General features: G+C 46.1%; 1 protein-coding gene across 1 annotated transcript; it reads right to left on the bottom strand.

Annotated features, from left to right (window-relative positions):
* Positions 1 to 5,762: 5,762 nt before the first annotated feature.
* slim (scruin like at the midline) lies at positions 5,763 to 19,286 on the bottom strand. The gene is made up of 8 exons (XM_077641234.1): positions 18,948 to 19,286; positions 18,699 to 18,823; positions 18,258 to 18,342; positions 17,359 to 17,513; positions 13,836 to 13,972; positions 12,586 to 12,737; positions 9,716 to 9,763; positions 5,763 to 9,055 (listed from the first exon to the last, which is right to left on the bottom strand). The coding sequence occupies exons 1-8, from the start codon at positions 19,000 to 19,002 to the stop codon at positions 8,703 to 8,705; spliced, it is 1,110 nt and encodes a 369-aa protein (XP_077497360.1). The 5' UTR covers positions 19,003 to 19,286; the 3' UTR covers positions 5,763 to 8,702.
* Between the last annotated feature and the right edge of the window lie 1,169 nt (positions 19,287 to 20,455).

Consider the following 20,455-nt stretch of genomic DNA (forward strand, 5'->3'; position numbering starts at 1 on the left):
TTCGATTGTGAGAGCGCATCGTTTGGGCCCTTAATCGTCTGATAAGACGCGGCCAGTCATAGCTAAGTTCTACAACGATAAAGAAGTTGGATCGGGGTTAAGCAACGGCTCCAAGCTCAAGAACTGACTTCAGCATTGCTCGTGACTGCTCCGAGGCCGTCCGGGTGGAACGCCGTCATCTATGTCAGTTCGCAAAGTCTGTAAAGAAAGAGGGTGACCTCATTCGTCTCGCTCTCAATTAGCTTCACATTAACAACGACGCCTATGTGTTGGGCACTGAGGTTGGTCGCGTAGTTTGTGTCTATCGGCGCTCCACAGAAGAAGGACGTTCTTCTGCAGCCATTACCTCGAACCGGATTTACGTTTCCCATCCTTCACAAACATCTCAATGTAGCTGGCTTATGGTTTATGGGGGTTTAACGCCCAAAGCGACAAGGACGCCGTAGTGAAGGCCTCCGAAAATTTCGACCACCTGGGATTCTTTAACGTGCGCTAACATCGCACAGAACACGGGCCTCTTAGAATTTCGCCTCCATCGAAATTCGACCGCCGCGGCCGGAACCGAACCCGCGTCTTTCGGGTCAGCAGCTGAGCATCATAACCACTGAGCCACCGCGGCGGCATCTCAGTATAGTATTGATGAAACTAGTTTCTTTCTTTACACTAGCATCGGAAGTGTTGTTTCTAAATACGTTGAATTTTCTTGGCTGATTGACTCATGCTCCGCATCAATAATAGCACTCACTGAAACATGCCTCACTGATGTTATTCCCGATAACACCATTTTTGTCAGCGAAACAAGGTTTAATATCTTCTGATGCGATAGACCAAACCGTAGAAGAGGCGATGTACTTCTGGCGTTAAAAGATGATTTATTGATTGTACCAGTAATCATTACTTCATTTCTTGAATGTGCATGGGTTTCTTTAAAGTGTACGTGATTCAAATGATGTAATCATCGGTGCTGTCTACCGCCCCCTTATATGAGTGATTGTTTCTTCCGAATTTTATCGAATTCTATGTGAAATATGTACGCGTTTTCCAAACTCTACTCTACTTAAATTTGGTGCCTTCAATTTTCCTAACATAAATTTGTTCACAAAATCCGTTGCAGCGAGTGAAACTCAAGCTCGTATATTTTTTCAATCATTTCTAGATTTTTCATTATCGCGACATTATTCATTTAGACGGGATTTCAGATCATGACGTAATAACAGGACGCATGAACCGTTCTTTTAATGAAAAGATGACTACAGTCAAACAAATCAGAAATCAGATGTTACAGCAGAGCTAACTACGACAGGATTAACTCAGAATCAGCGTATTTTTCTGCCCAGATCTTGAATGAAGATTTCCTGACGCACTGTTGAACAAAACTGGAATTTATTCAAAAATACTCTTACTAAGCTTATGGACCACTTCGTACCCCTCATATTAGATGTAACAGCAATGCACCATGTTTTAAACAGAAGTTACGTGGCGGATGAATAACAAGAAAAAGCGATTGTACCCGCAGGCGGTTAAAAAATAGCTGTGGTTTAAACTTTGATTAACCCTGGTACCAGAGAAACGAAAACATTTCTTTGCATGGCTACGTTCACAAAAGCCACACACACTGCCGAACGGATTGCCTGTAAAGCGTCCATGAAATGGCCGATGGGGCAGTTGCCACATGCCAGGGTGGATTGTGATTACGTCAGTAGGTCACGTGACACCTGTCAGGTGACTGCACTGACGCTGCCCCCTTGAAAACCTAGCGTAGTGAAGCTTCTGCTTCAAAATGACCTTTCAAGTGCGTGGAAAGAGTACAAGATGCGGAAAAAATACCAGTCACTGCTCAAATTCTATCTACGTGATTTTTTCAGTCATGACTTATCGTCTAGCTCTACTAACCAACAACCCTCGGAAATTCTGGCGCATCATAAATCCCGGCTGTCGTCATCACATTTTGCTTGCGGATTGTAGCGGCATCATTGTTAGTGAATCCGAATGCGCTCAGATTTTTAACGACGCGTTCTCAAGCAGTATTTATACCAACAAAAATACTGGCTTTTCCCCTAGCTTAGATACCTTTCATGACATTTGCATTCTTGAAATGGCTATTAACGAAGCAGGTACCTTAGCTTTATTGAACAGTATTAAAATCATTAGTAGTTCGGATAATCTAGGTTTTAACAATAAGGTAATACATCCCAAAGCAACTGCACTGTCTTGTTTGTTCTCTCAATCATTATCGAACGGACTAATTCCTAATGATTGGCGGATATTCAACGTAATACTTATTTTCAAATCAGGTGAGCGTTCCTCTCCACTTAAAGGGACTATGCAATGAATAAAAAGTCGCTTGTAAATGTTTTCAATGCTTAGAAATGATGCTAAGAAGCATTCACACCAATTATGAGTCTTCGAAACTCGTGAAAAAAGACGTCACTGTACCCATGACGTCGCCAGGTCACCACACGCTGTCATTCGCTGGAGCCACGGCAGCCACGACGTCACGGGCACACTTCCGGTAGCCGTGAAAATCGTCTGCTCGTGCCGCCGCGCGACCCTCTCGGGCAAGCGCGAGCCAGGGCATTGCCTTCGCGCATATGGTTTCAATTTTCCTCTGCCGCCTCCTCCTGTATGGAGTTCCGGAGCCACTCGCAGTGGCTCGCCGAGTCGCTACTGTCGTCGCTGGCGTTCAGCCCGTACGGCGTGAACGCATAGGGCTCGATGCCCATCGCGGCCGTAAGCGCGAGCAGTCACGCCTCGAGGTCTGGGTCCATTACTGCTAACTACAACAGACGACAAGCAAAGAAACCCGACGCGCGCCGCAATCACGCCGCCGACGCTGCTGCTGGGGTGCTAGGAGCGACAACCGGAAGTTGCAAAAGGAACGTCAGCGGATGACGTTTTCATGGGTGGGGCCCAGTGCCAGAACTGTTCTCTTTATTTTTGTCTGGTGCTCCGCGTGTACGAGTTGAGGGGGGAGAGGAGGAGCGTAATTTTTAATCTATATCTTTGTTATTGATGCTAGCTTAAAAATTCTTGCGTTGGGGTGACGAGTGATGAAATGCCTATCTCTCGTCTGCTTTACGTAATCTCAATTATTTTATTGCTTAGTCCCTTTAATATCCATCATAATGCGCTCTTGTGTATTAAGGACTTTCTCTCGTCTAGAATTCATTTCACCTCGGTTAATAATTCTAAATTCCTCTGCTCATGTCGCAACTGGTGTACCCCAAGGCAGCGTACTCGGTTCTTTGCTTTTTCTAATCTATATTAACGATCTACCTAATATCTAAAGTTCGACTCTTTGCTGACGATTGCGTAATATTCCGTAACATTACTAGTGATACTGGTCGCCAATCCCTACAATCTGACCTGGACGCAGTCAGCTTATGGTGCTCATCCTGGTTAATGACCCTAAACGTTTCTAAAACAAAACATGTCTTTCACTCGTCGGTCAGCACGCATTCCTACCACTTACATTCTTAAGGACAATGCTGTAGAAATAACGACAACCTATAAGTACCTTGGGGTGCACCTTCACTTTGACTTAACGTGGCGTCTTGGTCTCCTCAAACGTAACCTCAGACACGCCCCTATCCACGTCAATAAAATTGCCTATACCACCTTAATACGGCCTAAAATCGAATGCGTCGCGGCCATTTTGGACCTTGATCAAGCTTATGTTAGCACTAACATTTAATCCTTGCAGAGCCGTGCTGTTCGTTTCATATTTTCAGACTACTCGCCTTTCACAAGCGTCTCACGTGCCGAACTGGAATACTTATCACACCACCGTAAACTTGCACTTTTAACGCTTTTCCATGAACTTTATCACCATCCATCCCTTTGTGACGATTTTTTTCAGTCACCTCATGCCATCTTCCCACGACATGATCTTCATCGTCTTATGCCAAGTCATTCATTTCCTCGTACTATCACTGAGTGGAATAGTTTGCCAGCGGACATCGCTAGAGAAACAGACAAAAAAATTCCAAGAACTCATTCGCTGTGATGGAAGTGTGTTGATTATTTTTTTCTTTTTTCTTCCCTTTGTGTTACGATTTGCGTTCTAATTATCGTTTATATAATTTCTATTGTTCGCCTTAAAATGTAACGCGTCAATAAAAAAATTGTATTCCCCTCCCCCATGTATTCCCCTCAACCTACCAGCGAGGGCGCTTATGGGTAACGTGAGTGAATGAATATCTCATAACTTTTCGGCAGCACTAAAGTCGCATATAATGAAACAAACGCAACATGCAAGGAGCGCTTTCGGCCTTTCTTGGATTGTTTGCCACATGCAGCGCCATGTTGGCCAAAACGTTGTGTGACAACTCTCGCAAATGTAGTTATTTTCCATCTGATTTGCGCCCACGTAAATAAAAAGAACTGCGTTAACAGAATGCCATTTCTTTGTGACCGCTTTTTGAACCAAAATCACTAACTTGTGGAGATCAGTGGTCTGAACCTCCCGCGCTTTCTGACGTAAAACGACGCGTACTCGCTAAGCCTAGCAGCACTGTGCAAACGCGGAAGCAATCTGAAAATTTGGGGTGTTTTATCGCTAAAATGCTGTCTGGTTTCGGGCATGCTCAAGCAAAGCCTTTCGTTCGCCGTGAACGTAGGACGCAGAGTAGCAGCAATAACGAATCGGTGGTGAAGCGACGCAAGGCGGGCCTTCGGTGCGTGCGCACTTCAACGCCCCAAAGCTTGGGGTCCCCTATTCTAAAACTCTCTAATAGGGAGCTTTAGAATAGGGGACCCTATCGATTAGGGGATAAGAGACTTGCGAAACGGCCTATCCTCTAAAGCTCCCTAATCTCGAATGCAGTGGCAGTCACCCACTGTGGTGGCTTCTCTGCAGTGCCTTGGCGCAAACGGGATGAAGCATGAAAAAAAAAAAATCGCGTTTGCATATGAGCGGTGCCATTCCCGCGAGGACGCGACACAGAGGAGAAACACAGCAGCTTGTTCAGAGTGCTTAGTGTAAGGGGCTGAACAATCTGAGCACTACACAGATGCACTTGCGTACGAGCGAGCCGGGTCTGGCGGGGTCGCAAAAACGGTGCGTCAGCCGCCGCGGTAGCTTCCCTGAACTGCATTGGTGTAAGGGGGCATAGCATCCGTAAACGAGGAAGAGGCTCCTCAAATTCTGCCACAGCCCTAAGTGGACCGGATGTGTTGCGAAGTATCTTCCGACAAGGTAAATGCGGACCGAATGCTGCAAGCACTATACAGAAAAGGAGTTGGTCACACTTTGTGCCCAGGAATGCTAATCCAGATTCTTATGAAGTGAAAATGCCAATAAATGTCTTTGTATGTACATCATTCTACAGCTACATTCTTCAAAAATGGGTGGTTTGGATCATACGTTTTCTCGGATAGCCTGTTTTCCCCCTACCTCTTTTTTTTTTTACCTTATGAGCTAAGTTTTACTGCATTTGGTTCCATTTGCTCACACAAAATTGGTTCCACTTGCCCATACAAAGCTCCACTTCAAAAATCTCAGTACATGTTGGCTGGGTCATCACCTATGGAGTCTAATAAATTGCAAAGCTTCAATTTAGTCACAGCTGTCATCTCTGCAGTTTAAACGACAGCAGGATACTTGGGCAAACCAAGAAGGCCACACTAACACAGCTTCTTGATTGCTCAAGAATGTGCAGTAAAGAAGAAAACAAAAATATAACAGAGTACAAAACCCTTTTGTGCATGAATATTTTAAGTACAACAGGTACATTCAAGTCATGACAGGAGTACCAAATCTTGAGAACGCAATAATTTATTGTAAATTATGGCTCAACAGCAAAACTGGTACAGCATGCTCTGACCTCTGAAAAACAAATCTGTTTCAATTCTCAAAAAAATATTTAGGCATGGTGCCAGCCAAACCAAAGATCCAGATCTCATCACAGCCTGAAAGTGGCATGTGTACTGCGAAGCCCATGCATGAAATAATAGATTGTCAACTTCGGTTCCTACCAGACTACAAGGCAATTCAACTATTTCATTGCTTCTGTGCTCTGCAAACATTTAATGTGTAGCTTTTCAAAGCACACTACTGAAGAGTTCCTCCACTTATAGCCAAAAAACGATCAGCTTTGCATGTAATATGGTGCCAAATAGCTTGTACGCAAAATTTTGATCAACAGGAGGAGGAGGAAGAGGAGAAGGAAAGACAGGGAGGTTAACTGAAAGAAACTGGTTTGGTACCCTGCACTGGGGGAAAGGGATGAGTGGATATAAAGGGGAAGGAGAAAAGGGAGTAACAGGAAAATGAAGTGAGTATGCGAAGTCTGTATGGGGACGCTGTAAACACGGGTGAAGTCACAGCCTGTCGTGTAGTTCCAGTGATCTTAAGGAGCGGAGCAGTGCCTGGGAAGCCTTCGTCGCCGCCGATTGCCGCGGCCAGTGTCCCAGAATCTTCACCTCTGTCAGCTTGTCGCAGGAGGTTAATGAGCAATGTGTTTAAAAAATAAAATGGCTCTTAATGTGCTTGTGTTTAAATCACTAACATTTTAGTTATTTGATGCTTTCTGAATATTCTTATGCGGCTATAAATTGCTGGTTAAGAAGTGAAGCCATTTGTTCACAAAGTGCAAGGTTTGGATAAAGTGAAAACATATCTTGCAGTACATAAATCAGTAAATATAGCAAACACACACTGCCAAGCAGTATATTAAATTCATCATTATTCAAGCGATTATTTGACATGGTAACAAATTTAGGACTGCCTGCTGCCCAGCACGATGCCCCAAGGGCTAGGCATAAGAAAAATACTAGTTTTTCATAGCACAGGTGTGGGCATACAGCAACTTGTGCACAACGGCTGCTAAATCATGTAGTTTTGTGGGAAAACTGCTGAAATGCCCTTCTCTCTCTCTGACCACAGACCTTTGTACAGTATATAATAGGCAGGTCAAACTCTGCGCACTTCTTTGGGCTGCTGCATATATACGACTAGATCTGTTGCTGGGCTATAAAATAAAGATTCCTGCACCCCCGCTGCTGTTCTGATGATACACACACTGGTGTGGGTCTCTCTTCATGCCAGCCATTAGGTGCTATGGAACCAAAGCAGCTCAACCAGTCTATCACATGGCAGGTGAGAGCTCAGTTCCAGTATGCAGTACTCTAAGAAGCTTATGCAAACATGGCGCATAACAATCAGGCAAGGTTGCATTAATTGGTGCATTTAACTTTAGGAGCAAAACTTGTCACTATACAACACTGTCCAAATCACGGTTTAAGTTCTTACCAAAAGAATGTTAGCTAGGCAGCTTCAGCTATCAATGTTTGCTGTGTTACCTATGTCCTTGAACATCGCCATCAGGCCTAAGTATGTCCACTACAGCACAAGGGCCTCTCCCATATCCCTCTGCAAGCTTCCTAACCTTATCCTGCCACCAGACTCTTTGCCGCTTACTGCTATGATTGCCTTCTCTTGGAATCCAGTCCATTACCCTTAATGGCCATCGGTTGCATGCAATCCGTAGAAAACTGATGGTCCGGCTCTCAAGAACTGTAAACTTGCGTTCAGAGGTATGATCACAATATCAAGTTCAAGAGAAACAAAAACTAGGACAGCACCTCTTTCATTGGCACAGAGCTCAAAACATCCCGTCAGTAGATGTAGGAACCCAGCAACTTGGCGCACAGAGGCTTGGGGCTGTTGCACTCTGCTACAAGATGCCCCTTCCTTTGAAATTAAATGGCAGCACCTGACTTATCCCTGATCAAATTTGTAAGGCTTTCAGTGATGACCTTGTATTATCTTCAACATAAGTGCAATATAGAAAAAATGTCACCCAGCTGTCAAGCAAGGAATATCTTTGAACATGAGTGTGCTCGAGTGCAACATTTTAACGACTGCTCCGAACTCAAAAGCTCCTTGTACAAAACAGTGCTGTTTTGTTTTCAGCTGATGAGATCCAAGTGCTGGCTAGCCACATGCCAGTCCTTGAACATCTCAATAAGTGCTTAGAGTAATTTTGTGAGGATAGCGGTCTACAGTGGTATTATATGGTTGAAATTACGCAACATTAATAGCACAACTTGACAAAGTGCATTTGAGACCATTAATAGCCTGCAATAAGTCAGCTTTTATTGCTGAAATCTGACTCCCCATTTGTACAGCAACAAGCAAGCATGAAGTCCTCATCTTTGCTAGCTATAACAAACTGCTTTGAAATATATGCAGACAGCTAGTAAGTTAAACAGCACTTACGACGACACTAATCCTGGCTCGCATGACAGCATTACAGAGCATACTGCCACTTGTCTGAGCATAAACTTTATTAGTCAGCAGTTCACAGCGAGACCCTCTTGCAGTTAAACAACACAGCCACATCTTTAAGATGCTGGTAACAGATTTTTGCTAGAAAGTGGGAAAAGCTGTATTGCACCTGTGCTCTCCTGGAGAACACAGAAACAGCTGGATCCTTATTCTGCCTTACCTACAATGAGGGAACCTTACCACATCCGTTGAAAACAAGCTGTTACAAACTTTAACGAACTTGCCCCCAAGCCAACAACAGCCCAAAGGCAGAACACAGATCCTTTCTTGTCAGGCAGCCAAGAAGTAGGCAGCAGCTCCTTGAGTTAATGACCACTGGGGGCTGCAGACGCAGACTCGCCAAAGTCCAACACAGAGTCTGTGTGCCAGTGAAGTCTCGCCTTATCACCACTGGCCAAAAATGGAGTCCAACTCAACGCTGAAGCCTCTCCAGGATGGAAAGGGGGACACCGTCTCTCGCGAGCTGCTTGGCAGGCAAGGTGGCCAGCCAGGGGGCGGTGTGCAACAGCGCCAGCCAGGAAAGTTCGAGCAGGCTGGGCACGGTCAGCCACATGGACCACAGGCTGTTGCACCGCGATGTGCCATCCACTGCCGTGACGCCACCGAAGATGAACATTTGGCCGCTCTCAGACACAGCCGCCGCGTGGAAATAGACAGGGCTAGGCAGACGCACCGGCATCCGGTGCCACTGCAGGGCCGGCAAGTCTAACCGCCACACGTCGTCGAGCACCCGCGTGCCGTTGTGACCACCGCACACAAACACGGCTGCAGCAAAATAAAAAGCACAAGGGTGGCGCTGTGTAAGCTTTTCTCTATTAGGATAGGACTGGGCACGCGACAAAAATGAAATCCTTGTAAGGCTTACATGCCTCTCTAGAGGAGTTTAAAATAACAAGCATAACACCTAGGCACTGGCTCCAGTACTAGATACAAAGAAGTCAAAACCATTTTGTTACCACTGCTCACTCTATTCTTACATCCACAGATGGATTTAGGGATGCAGGATGAGGAGAAGGGGGCGTGGCTGCGCTTTCATGCAAGAAGTTTTCCATTTCATACTGAAGCTCCTATTTTCTGCTAAGAAAGAAAGCACTGTTAAAAAGTGCCAAAAGTAAAAAAGAAATTCGTGGAACCTTCCCTAACCACCCAACCCCAAGGAGCTGCCATATTGCCCCTGCTAACTTCACCCTTTATTGCTCGTGCAATAAAGTTACACAGGATGGATACGAAACTAAAGAAACACTAAAGGTATATATTAAAAAACAATAATAATAAAACGGAATATAAGAACCACTGAGTCCTCTACAAGAACATCACTCAGATGTGTTTTTAAAGTTAATTCTGCGAAAGTGAAGACAGGACAAGCTTAATTTAATAGCTCAGGTGCAGTTCGTACACCATTTGTAGAGCAAAACAACTACTTACCATCCCGGTACTGAACACTGCTGTGGCATCTCCGTTTTGAAGGGAAACCTGCAAGTACAAAAATTATGTGCCACTCCACAAGAATGCATGGGGCCAAGTCAAGGCTCCAAGCACAGCCGACAAATGGCTCATGGAGATTTCGGCTAACTTGACTGAAGCCTACATCTGATGGCGACATATAAACACCACTGACACATCTACTATGTGTGCTCATAGGGAAGCAAGCTCATCAGAAGTGCAGCCAAATACAATGCTGCTTCACTCCTCTTGTTGCAAGGTTTTTGTAAAATGAGCCTTTTGTAGGCACTAGAGCGGTAAACAGGGCTAGTTGGTTGATGTTCATCTTGCAAAAAGGGGGGTACTGTGCTAAAAAACACAGACAAAAGAAGAAGTGTACTGCGTGTTTTATCCGTGTGTTTTTAGCAGTACCCCCCTTTTTGTAGGCACAACCAATTTGTGTACGCAGTGTGCTCTCAGTGGCTCAGAGGTATCCTGCTGCTGGGCCCAAAGTTGCAGGCTGGGACCGCACCTTCACGCAGGAGCCACATTTTGATAGAGGCAAAGTGCTAAGCACGTATTTATTATGCGACGTTCCTGAACGAAGAAGATTCCTGGGTGGTTGAAATTGATCCTGAGCCCTCTGCCATGGTGTCACACTCATATCTCACATGCAGCTTTCTGACATTAAGAGGGGACACGGCTTTAAGCAAAACTTTTTTATGTCTGGACGTATTAGCATGAAACTTTTTGAGCATATTAGAAATAATTTTATTACTACTTTCATGTGATTTCATTGTTATACAGTCGAGCCCACATATAACGGCCCCACTTAAAACGAACTTTCGCTTATAACGAACGAGACCTGCGCGACCATCAAAATATACATTGTTTTAATGGCACAAAATGACACATATAATGAAGGTCATTAAGCTCTGCTGATCTGTTACAGCGAATGGACAGCGTAAACCCGGCGCTGCGATGCCAGATAATCTGCCTCCGAACCCTTTGTGTGCCCGGCACGCGGTATGTTTTCCAGAGCCTCATCGCAGGCGAACTGCCCGCCCCGTTTCGTGCCGCTCTCAAGCGAGCTACCCTTTCCCTGCAACCGCGCCTTCCAAGACTGCTCTCCCGCCCCTCTTTGCAACCCCGCTTCCCTCTCCTCACTCTCTTGCAAATCCTTGCGTGGCCTCAGCGATGAACTGTGCTACCGCCGATCACAGAGGCCACGCTCCGTGAAGCAGGCCTTCCGTGGGAGCCAAGAGGTGGCTGCCCTGACGCTCACGGACGCCCCTCATTGGTCTCTCTGCTGGCGCTGTGCATCTGTATCTTAAGCTTGATTGACTTGAATGCTGCCTGCGTGTGTTGCACAGCTACCCCATTGCGTGCTTTTGTCACTCTTGTTGCAGTGCGGATGTTTTGTTGGTTTCGTTGAAATCTCGGGCCTTGGTTGTAATTCGGGATGGCGGATGGGAACACCGTGCCCATTTCCATTGTGTTCAGCTGTAGACATGATGAAAGTGGCCCAAGCAGAGGTGACTGCCACTGGCGAGTGGAACTGCTTCCGCAAGGCCGGCTTCGTCGAATGTTTGATGCCCAGCCTGATGCTTCAGAAGATGACCAGCCTGGCGGCGACGATTTGTGGCAGCGCGTCGTCGACTCTGACATGGGGGTGGTTACATTGGTTGGAATGATTTTATTTCTGTTGATGACGATGCCGACACCGCGGAACCGTGCACGGACGAGGGCATCGTTTCTGAAGTGCGGGACGAGAGTGACGCAGAGGAATCAGATGAGGATGAAACTTCGGAGCTAGCACCCATAAGCGCGCCTGTAGCAATGGGCTACATAGAGAGCCTCAGACAACTTGTCTATGCCAAGGGCCTCGGTGAAGAGCACACTTCTGCTTTAAATAAACTGGAAACCTCCCTCATCGAATCTGCGCTGCAAAAACAGACGTCCATTACAGAGTTTTTCGCAAAGAAAAAATTTTGTTTTTTGACAAGCAACCGTCTTTAGAGCTGTGGTCCACTTACTACAAACTTCGGGATATAACGAACGGACGCCGCGTGGCACTCATGTTCGTTATAAGCGGGCTCGACTGTATCTGCAGCAAATTGTTTTCGAATACATATTTTCCCTCTCAGTCTTGTGAAAAAGCTACTGAGGCAAGAAAATATGGTAGAAGCCTGCTTCAATATTTATTGCATTTGTACTGACGTGTTACAGGTGTAGACATTTCTAGAATTTTTTTATTGCAAAGCAGCAATTTTGTTTTTGAATTTTTGTGGTGCAGTGTTCACTGACATATCCAGAGTACAAAGAAAATTTCACAAGAAACTTGAAATTCACAAATTTGGGAAACAAAGAATGTTTTGACCCACACAATGGCCCCAAGAGTGCAACAAAGGAAATGGGGTCAATAGAGATAGAACAGTCGCGAAGAAATCTGCTTCACAAGGTGTGTATCTAGGCAGAAAACTATAATAAGAGGAAACTGCCCATAGTTCGAACATTTCCCTACAATGCGCAGCTACCACAGTTCACAAAATAATTATTTTATAGTACATCCCGGTCGATTACAGCAATGAAACTTCAGGAAAGCGTGAAAGGCACAGAATGCAAGTGGATACATCAACATAAAAAAAAAAATCATTTTTGTTTTATTTCAAAGCACCCCCCCCCCCCCCTTAAACTTCAGACATCGCAATCACACGAAATATATATACTGCATGTACCTGTTACACAAACTCGAGATTTTGAGCAAGAGGATGTTGCAAGGAGCAGTGATGACAAATTATTACTGTGGAAACAACTCTCAAAACACACGGCAAGTGAAAAGCAGTGCCTGTTACATAATATGCGTTCCTTACCATGTGGAGGGTCGGGTGCAGTGAACAGCACCTCCCAGCGGAGGAGGCTGGTGTTGAACGCTGGCAGCTTGCGCAGGGGCAGACTGTCCTGAGCTGTGCCACCCCCAAGCACAATGATGAGGTTTTTGTAGACTGCTAGCTCATGGCGATACCTGCAAGACATCCATAAGTGAGTACCTGCACGACATGTACTAGATGCAATATCAGTCACTGCTGCGGTGAGAGTCATGCATGGCTCATGCACTGGATGTGTGAAAGTCCCCCAAAGAGCCTCTACTTGTTTGCAAACAATCAGACAACAAGTGACGATATCATCCAGTGGGAGTGGTCAATCAAAATTGATCCCAGTGGGCATCAGGATCTGCATACTGTAGGGACTGACCACAACACCTTTCAGCACCAAAAAGGCACAGCCTGTACATAAAAGTGCCAGAAATAAAGGATCTTAAGCACAAAAGTAGGCACAGACAGCAAACAGTGGTGCCATTCGCCAAGTGAATTTTGGAGCACACTCTCCAGTGTGAAGCTAGCTGGCTAAGCACCTTACATCTGGACAGAGCAGCGTAATACTTCTTCCAAGGCTGTACTGTTCTGAACATCCATAAAACAAGTCCAATTCGTGACGACGACTGTTGAATGACCTATCCTTTTGTTGCCACACTGCTCACGCCCTTGGTGATAACCCACAGTGGCATTCAAGGGGTCCCAACAAATTCACCGCTCAGCTGACAGCCACGGATATTGGAGAAAAAACACTATGCGGATGTTTAAGTCGCCTCAAGAGTGGAATGTTGCAGCTTCTGTTGCAACTTCTGTGTGATTGGTCTGCGATTGGTTCCTTTGGGGCCATGCAACCATGTGACAACATACCTCTCTCATCCAATCAAAGAATTTAGTGGTACTGGACGGCCCTGGGTTGCTTCTGACGTGAACCCCAGTGCTATCTAGGTTGCCTACAACCCGGTGGGCAGGCTGGAATGATGTCAAAAGGTCACCTGACCTCCCTCGACCAATCACTAATATAGTTGCCCCTGTAGGCAGGTTGTGATGACGCCATCTGGCCGCGTGACCTTTTCTGACCAACCAGGGTGGCCCACCGGGGCAAGTTGTGATGATGTCACAAGGTAACACGGCCTCATTCGACCAATCAGCGAATTTCACGACACTGTATATTGGCGGGATTTTGGTGTGACAACTCTCATACCATCACAATAAAAAAATGCAGTGGTGTAGAGGAGCATCCTGCTCACCTTCGTGTTGGTTCCGAGATGCAGGGAAGCCGCTTCCAAGTGAGGTCACTCAGGCACAACTGGTGGACATCCATGGAGTATTCAAAGCCTGTTGTGCCCCCAAGGACGTACAGGTGGCCCATGTGCACACACATAGCCTGCAAAGCCAAGGGAATGTCAGCCACAGTTGTATGCTCGAGAATGAGCTTCACAAAACATGCCACTGGGCTCAACAACTTTGGCAAATTCATCAGAGCTCGCTTCAGCGCTTAAGAAACCAACTCTTCTATCTCATTAGAGTGCAAATATCTATGCAAGAGCACTCCTAAGAAATATTCTTATAGAAAAAGTATGACTACAATGTCTGAATGCGCCGGCAAAGACTCGCAGCCGAGAAAATGACAAGGTTCAGTACGTGTCTATCCCTTTTAGACTATTAGTTCACGGTGCCACTGCAGTGTGGTGGTGATTTCGTGAAAATCACCAATGAGGCTTCAACTCACAACCAAATGATTTCAGTAGTAGGAAGACTAGCTGGTGGTAGCTTCATGCCACATTAAGTGGGCCCTTCTAGCTAAAGTCTCTTGAACAAACACTCAACATGCAATAGCCTTGCATGTTACATTCCCTTAAAGACTAACACAAACTATTACCGTATTTATTAGAATCTAGGCCGATAGTTTTTTTCAAATAATCATATTCCAAACTCCAGGGCCGGCTTAGATTCGAGGATTTTAAAAAAACGCGCCAGTTTTCATTGAAACTGCTAAATATGGTGCATAGCTAGCGCCATCTAGAAAAGTCAGTATCGCAGCCGCTACTACCCATGCCAATAGCCAACCGTACACAAGCGAGGTTGCCATTTTGACCTGTGTCATGTCGGTCATATCGGTGTGCGGCGTGGTGTTATAGCGATGGCACCAAGCAGGAGATGCCACTACAGTGCCGCTTTCAAGCGAAAAGTTGATAGCCACAGAAGTATCGTCGAACCTTTAAGCCGGGCGGGACTTCGGCGTCGACGAGAAAAACATCCGTCATTGGAGGGGACAATGACAGCAGCTTTTTGTGTGCACCGCAACGAGGATGCATTTAGCGGACCAAAGAAAGGCCGTCACCACGAAGTGGAGACAGTTTTGGCAGACTTTGTTTGGACGCAGAGAGCAGCTGCCCTTCCAGTGACAACAGAAGTGCTCCAAGCGAAAGCTAGGGAACTTTTGAGGGAGCGAGGCCTAACGCCAAAGGGTTTCAAAGCCAGCCGGAGCTGGCTTCAGAAATTCATGAAGCGCTTCGGCTTCAGCCTCCGACGTTGCGCTTCAATCACCCAGAAGCTGCCAAGTGATTTCGAAGAAAAGCTGATAGCTTTTCAGTGCTACGTGCTGCGAAAGAGAGAAGCGGCAGGCTACAACCTTGGGCAAATCGGTAACTCCGATCAGACGGCTGTGTATTTTGATATGCCAGTGGCGTACACCGTGAATGAAAAGGGTGTCAAGGAGGTGAAAGGGCGCTCTGCGGGCTACGAGAAGCAGCGCACAACTGTGATGCTGTGCTGCACAGCTGATGGACATGAACTCCCTCCTTATATGATATTTAAAAGGAAGACACTGCCTGCTCGAGAAACTTTCCCAAGAAATGTCATTGTGCGGGCAAATGAGAACAGGTGGATGTTGGGTGCAATGGTGGAAGAGTGGGTTAAGATAGTGTGGCCACGGCGTCCAGGAGCCCTTTTGACAAAGAGCTCGCTCCTTGTCGCCGAGTCTTACCGTGGGCACTTTACCAACAACGTAAAGGCTGCACTCGCCCAAGCGAACACGAATCTCGCTGTCATACCGGGCGGCATGACAGGCCAGCCACTTGATGTCTGCATCAACAAACCTTTCAAGGATCGTCTGCGGAAATATTACACGGGCTGGTTGACTGACGAAGACCACATGCTAACGGCAACGAGCTGCATCAAACATACAGCGCTATCGCAGCTGGCGGGCTGGGTAGCTGCAGCGTGGGACGACATCCCAGGTACTTTGATCGTGCGTGCCTTTAAAAAATGCAGCATATCTAATGCGCTTGACGGTACCGAAGATAGTGCACTGTTTGAAGGTGACAGTGACAAGGAACACAGCGACGAGTCTTGCAGCGTTGACAACTTTGAATGAGCTCTGCACGTTCACATTCAATAAATGCTGTTTGCATTTTGTGTTTGGCCTACATTCGAGGTAATACATATTTTTTTGTTGGCTTCGGACTTTAGGAGGTCGGCTCAGGATCGGGGTTGTCCCAGATTCGAGTAAATACAGTAGTATCTAAAATAAAAGCATCCAATTGTTGTGTGCTAGTTGCAATACTATTTTAGTGGAGGAAACTGCAATGTTCTCTACTCAATACAGCAGCAAATTTTCAACATAACTGTCCTTGCATTGTCAAGCAGTCGTACTTATGCACATCAGCAGCATGGACACTATGGGCAACTGCATCATATTTTAATTAGTGAAAATCGATCACATGGCTTTCTGGCTATATTAATGTCTTTCTGGCAGAAAAAGACATTTATTCTTGAGAAAATTGAATTTAAGAATTTTCCCGCCACTCAGTTCAAACCCGTGATGTCAAGACTGAGGACTTCGTGATTACTTTTGGAAGCTCAAACACCTGTATTTTATTTCTTGACCATTTTTTGCTCATAAAAGATCAATTCTCAGTGAGAGTAGCATCTTTGTCACCTTTAAGTGCTGACCTACTGACACAGACCAACTTCAATTTATCCCCAGTGTCTCGTTAAGGTTTGGTTTGGTTTATGGGAGTTTCACGGCTCAAAGCGACTCAGACTATGAGGGGCACCGTAGTGAAGGGCTCCAGAAATTTCGACCACCTGGGGTTTTTGAACGTGCACTGACATCTCACACAGCACGGGCCTCAAGAATTCCGCATCCATCGAAATTTGACCGCTGTGGCCGGGATCGAAGCCGCGTCTTTTGGGTCAGCAGCCGGGCGCCATAACCAGTGAGCCACCGTGGTGGCGGTGTCTCGTTAAGGTTTCATTGTGTCTTTCCAAATGTACAATGCACAAAAGTACAACATAAAAACTATATGGTCACTCATGCAATCCTTAAAAGAAAATGAGATAGCATTACAGCGCCGTCATAAATTTACTTGATTTTTATTCCGATTCCTTATCTAGGTTGCTGTCCAGAAATAAGGTTGCTCACAACTCGGTGGGCGGGTTGCAATGATGTCACAAGGTCACGAAACCAGTCTCGGCCAACCAGTACTTTAATTGGACACTTGCCAACTTAACTACTGACTTAGGTTGCATTTAGGAATTTTTTGGGGGTCCCAGATTTCAGCAATGGGCCAACCTGGGCGCTGTTTTGGAATTGCTCTGGCACTGTGATTAGTCCACTGTGGTCATGTGATCTCAATGCTTGCGACCAATCAGACAACTTCCTGACATCTGGCAGAGGGGTTTTGGTGCAACAACAGCTCTATACCTATACCCATAAACTATACCCCTGTCAGGTACAGCAAAACAAATACCAGGGCTAATCAATACCTGGCCATACTGCTCGTAGGGTACGTCACCAGTGGTCGGCACCAGGTCCCAGTGGTGAGTGCGAAGGTTGAATGCATATAGCCGGTTGGAAACCCGTTCTCCAAAGGGAACCCCCGTACCACCGTACACCAGCATCCTGTCGTGGTGCAGCAGGGCTAAATAGCCAATGCAATAAAAAACAAACAGTAATTGCTGCTACTCAACTCTTGCCAAAATGCAGTGGCAAGACTGTGAATATTTGACAATGTAATTCACGGAGAAAGCACTCATGATCTACAAGCATAAGCACTCAGTATGTAATACATTACTACACACATGCCCATTGCTATGTACAGACGTGAGCAAACTTTTCTACGTTGCTTGCGCTCAATGGTGCAAAGCAAGAAAAATTTTAAAGCCTATAGTAGTTTTCACAGAAAATTTTAGTGCTCAAGCACTGCTGCGCACTTATAAGAACGACAAAAGCAAACTCTCCAAGATAGCAGATATGCCAACGTCTCAATTCTCTTCAATTTTTTTGCAGCTGCAGACATGGCCATGTCGCAAACAAATTTTTGTACAGCTCGCACAATTTAAGAAAAGTTGAAATTTATTTATTTATTTATTTACAGATACATAAATGTGTCTTCACTAAAGGCCCCACCTTTGGTAAGAAACAATGCGTGGGGCCGATTCCGACTAAATAATTAAATTCTGGTTAGTTCATCACGCTCATTTACCCAATTAAAGCGTCATAATTGCATTAAAACATCGATCTGGTCGTCTAGCTTTGTTTGCCGCTCGGGGGAACGGCGTAAATTCGTTGCCAAATGTAGCTACGTTGGCTCAATTCACGGCCAAAGTAGCTACGTGCGTTGGCACGGCTAGCTGCCGCTGATCAGGCAGCTACAATTGCTTACCCGCGTGCGAGGCGAGCTCCGTTGGCACGTTTCCCGTCATAAGCAGGTTGGTCCACCGCTTGGTGTACGAGTTGAACCTCCATAGCTGAAAAAAACAACCGAAAGAGTTTTCACTCAGGGACACTTTTCCGAACTCATTATATTCACTAGGCGTTCTCATACGTCACGTACGGATGGTAAAGAAATGAACGGAGCAGATGAAAGCACCAGCCTCTCACTCCACGGCTACACTCATCAAACACAAAAGACCGGTAACACAGGCGCGAGACATTAAAACGCCAAGAACCAAACAGTTATCGCGACCAACGAGATCCTTGCTGAACAAAGGACCGAGACTCCCCCGAGAAAAGACAAGCAGCCTGCCGGAGTAAACAAACTGTCACTATCTCTCGTCGCATAAATAACGAGGCATTTCGCGAGGCGGAGCGAATGGGGACTCACCTCCTTGAAGAGAGCGCTACTGGGATCCTCACCCGCGTTGTCCGGGTTGTAGCCCCCGAATGCGTACACGCTGGCACCGCTGGCAACTATTCTGTGACCACTGCGAGGTTTGGGAACAGTCGGGCCTGCGTGCAAGCGGATGCGCGTTCCCGCGAGTTGGCATCATCAAACAGCGGCCTCTTGGCGTTGCCGTTTGAATCGCCGACGCGTGCGATCAGCTCGAGTGAGAAACGAAAGGTAGGCCGTCACCTTTAGGCTCGACGACTTCAATGACCAAGGGACGGAAACAGTAAATCTCCGCCATTACGCTCACTCCATGTGGTTGTCGCGCTGGCTGTGGTGCCTGCTCCTCTGCGCCGCCTTCCACGGCGCCAATCAGCTGTCTCCTGCACCCTCGCTTGTGCGTTCGAAAAGCGAAAAGAAAGAAGAAAAAAACGGCATGGCGTCGTCTGCGAGACCATGAAAACAGGCACGCAGCGCAGCTACTTTCGGATTATTGTAATATACATTTTTAAAGAAATACGGCTTGAATTGGCTTGACCAATATGTATCGCATGACAATTTTTTTAATCTTTGCGTGTCACACACGTACGGTGGCTATATCAGTCGGTGTGACGACCGGCAAAGGACGAAGCGTAGTTCCGCGCGCCTCCGCCTCATGACAACAAAACTGGCGCTACCGTTCTCAGCTCGACGCTTGGGGGCTTGGGTGCGGATCGCCTGCTATTTGTTGCGGTTATATTTGGCTTTTCGCTCACCCCAGTTTGGCTCAGAACGTTACTTTTTGTGCTGATTACCACTAGGAACTAGGACTGAAGAAGATCTTTACTATTTTGCACTGAAACGATAAAGGTAAAAGACAGCAGCTACTTTATTTTCTCGTTTCTGTCGGCTCTAGAACAATGCAGTTCGCAACAAACAGACTGTGTTTTATGGTAAAAATTAAAAGAAGTTTATAGCCAGCTTACAACCGGTGAGGAAGAGGCCTAAACTTTCATTGCTTTTGTGCGTGGTGCTTCAAATTGTTTAGAAAATTCGAGTTGTCCACCACTTAGTCAACATTCTTGTTGACAGCGCGTTAAAGCACAGGGACAGAAGAAACACAGAAGACGACGTCACCTCTGTGTTTTTTCTGTCCCTCGTCGTCCTCTGTGTTTCTTCTGTCCCTGTGCTTTAACGCGCTGTCAACAAGAATGGATCATTACCAACTAGCCCGGCAATTTGTCCTATTTTAGTCAACAAGTAGGTACTGCACTCCGCCTTTGGTGTGAATGCAACTTCGAGCAGCAGTTCGTCGAACGGGACTACACATTTGCCACTGAAGGTAATGCATTTGAACCATCAAAATCATTTTCTACGTAGCATGCTAAGCAGCGCAAACGCTATGTGAAGTGCTAACGTTTTTTAGGGGCCGGCGCACCCGTTCAAGCTATTGCCGCGGCCACATGCATGCCAGCCTGCATGAAAAATGGGAAGCCTCCTGTCTCCACCTGTTGCTTTGGACAGCTTCGCGATTGCTTACAGATTCGCTCGCTCGGTTAGTGTGACAATTAAAGCATAGGCAAGTTTGCCTGACCACTTAGCTCGTTCCCGCGGCCAGGGGTTTCCCAAGGAATTGAAGTGGGAAGGGGGGGGGGGGTGAAGGAGAAGCGGTATAGTTATTTTTTTTTTGTGTTGTTGATGTGCAGCATACGAATAGAAACGTTTATAACTAACCCTCATGACAAGGATGATAAAATTTCGCTGTCGTGGGCAAA

The sequence above is a fragment of the Amblyomma americanum genome, chromosome 10, assembly GCF_052857255.1.
Source record: "Amblyomma americanum isolate KBUSLIRL-KWMA chromosome 10, ASM5285725v1, whole genome shotgun sequence".
Lineage (NCBI taxonomy): Eukaryota > Metazoa > Arthropoda > Arachnida > Ixodida > Ixodidae > Amblyomma > Amblyomma americanum.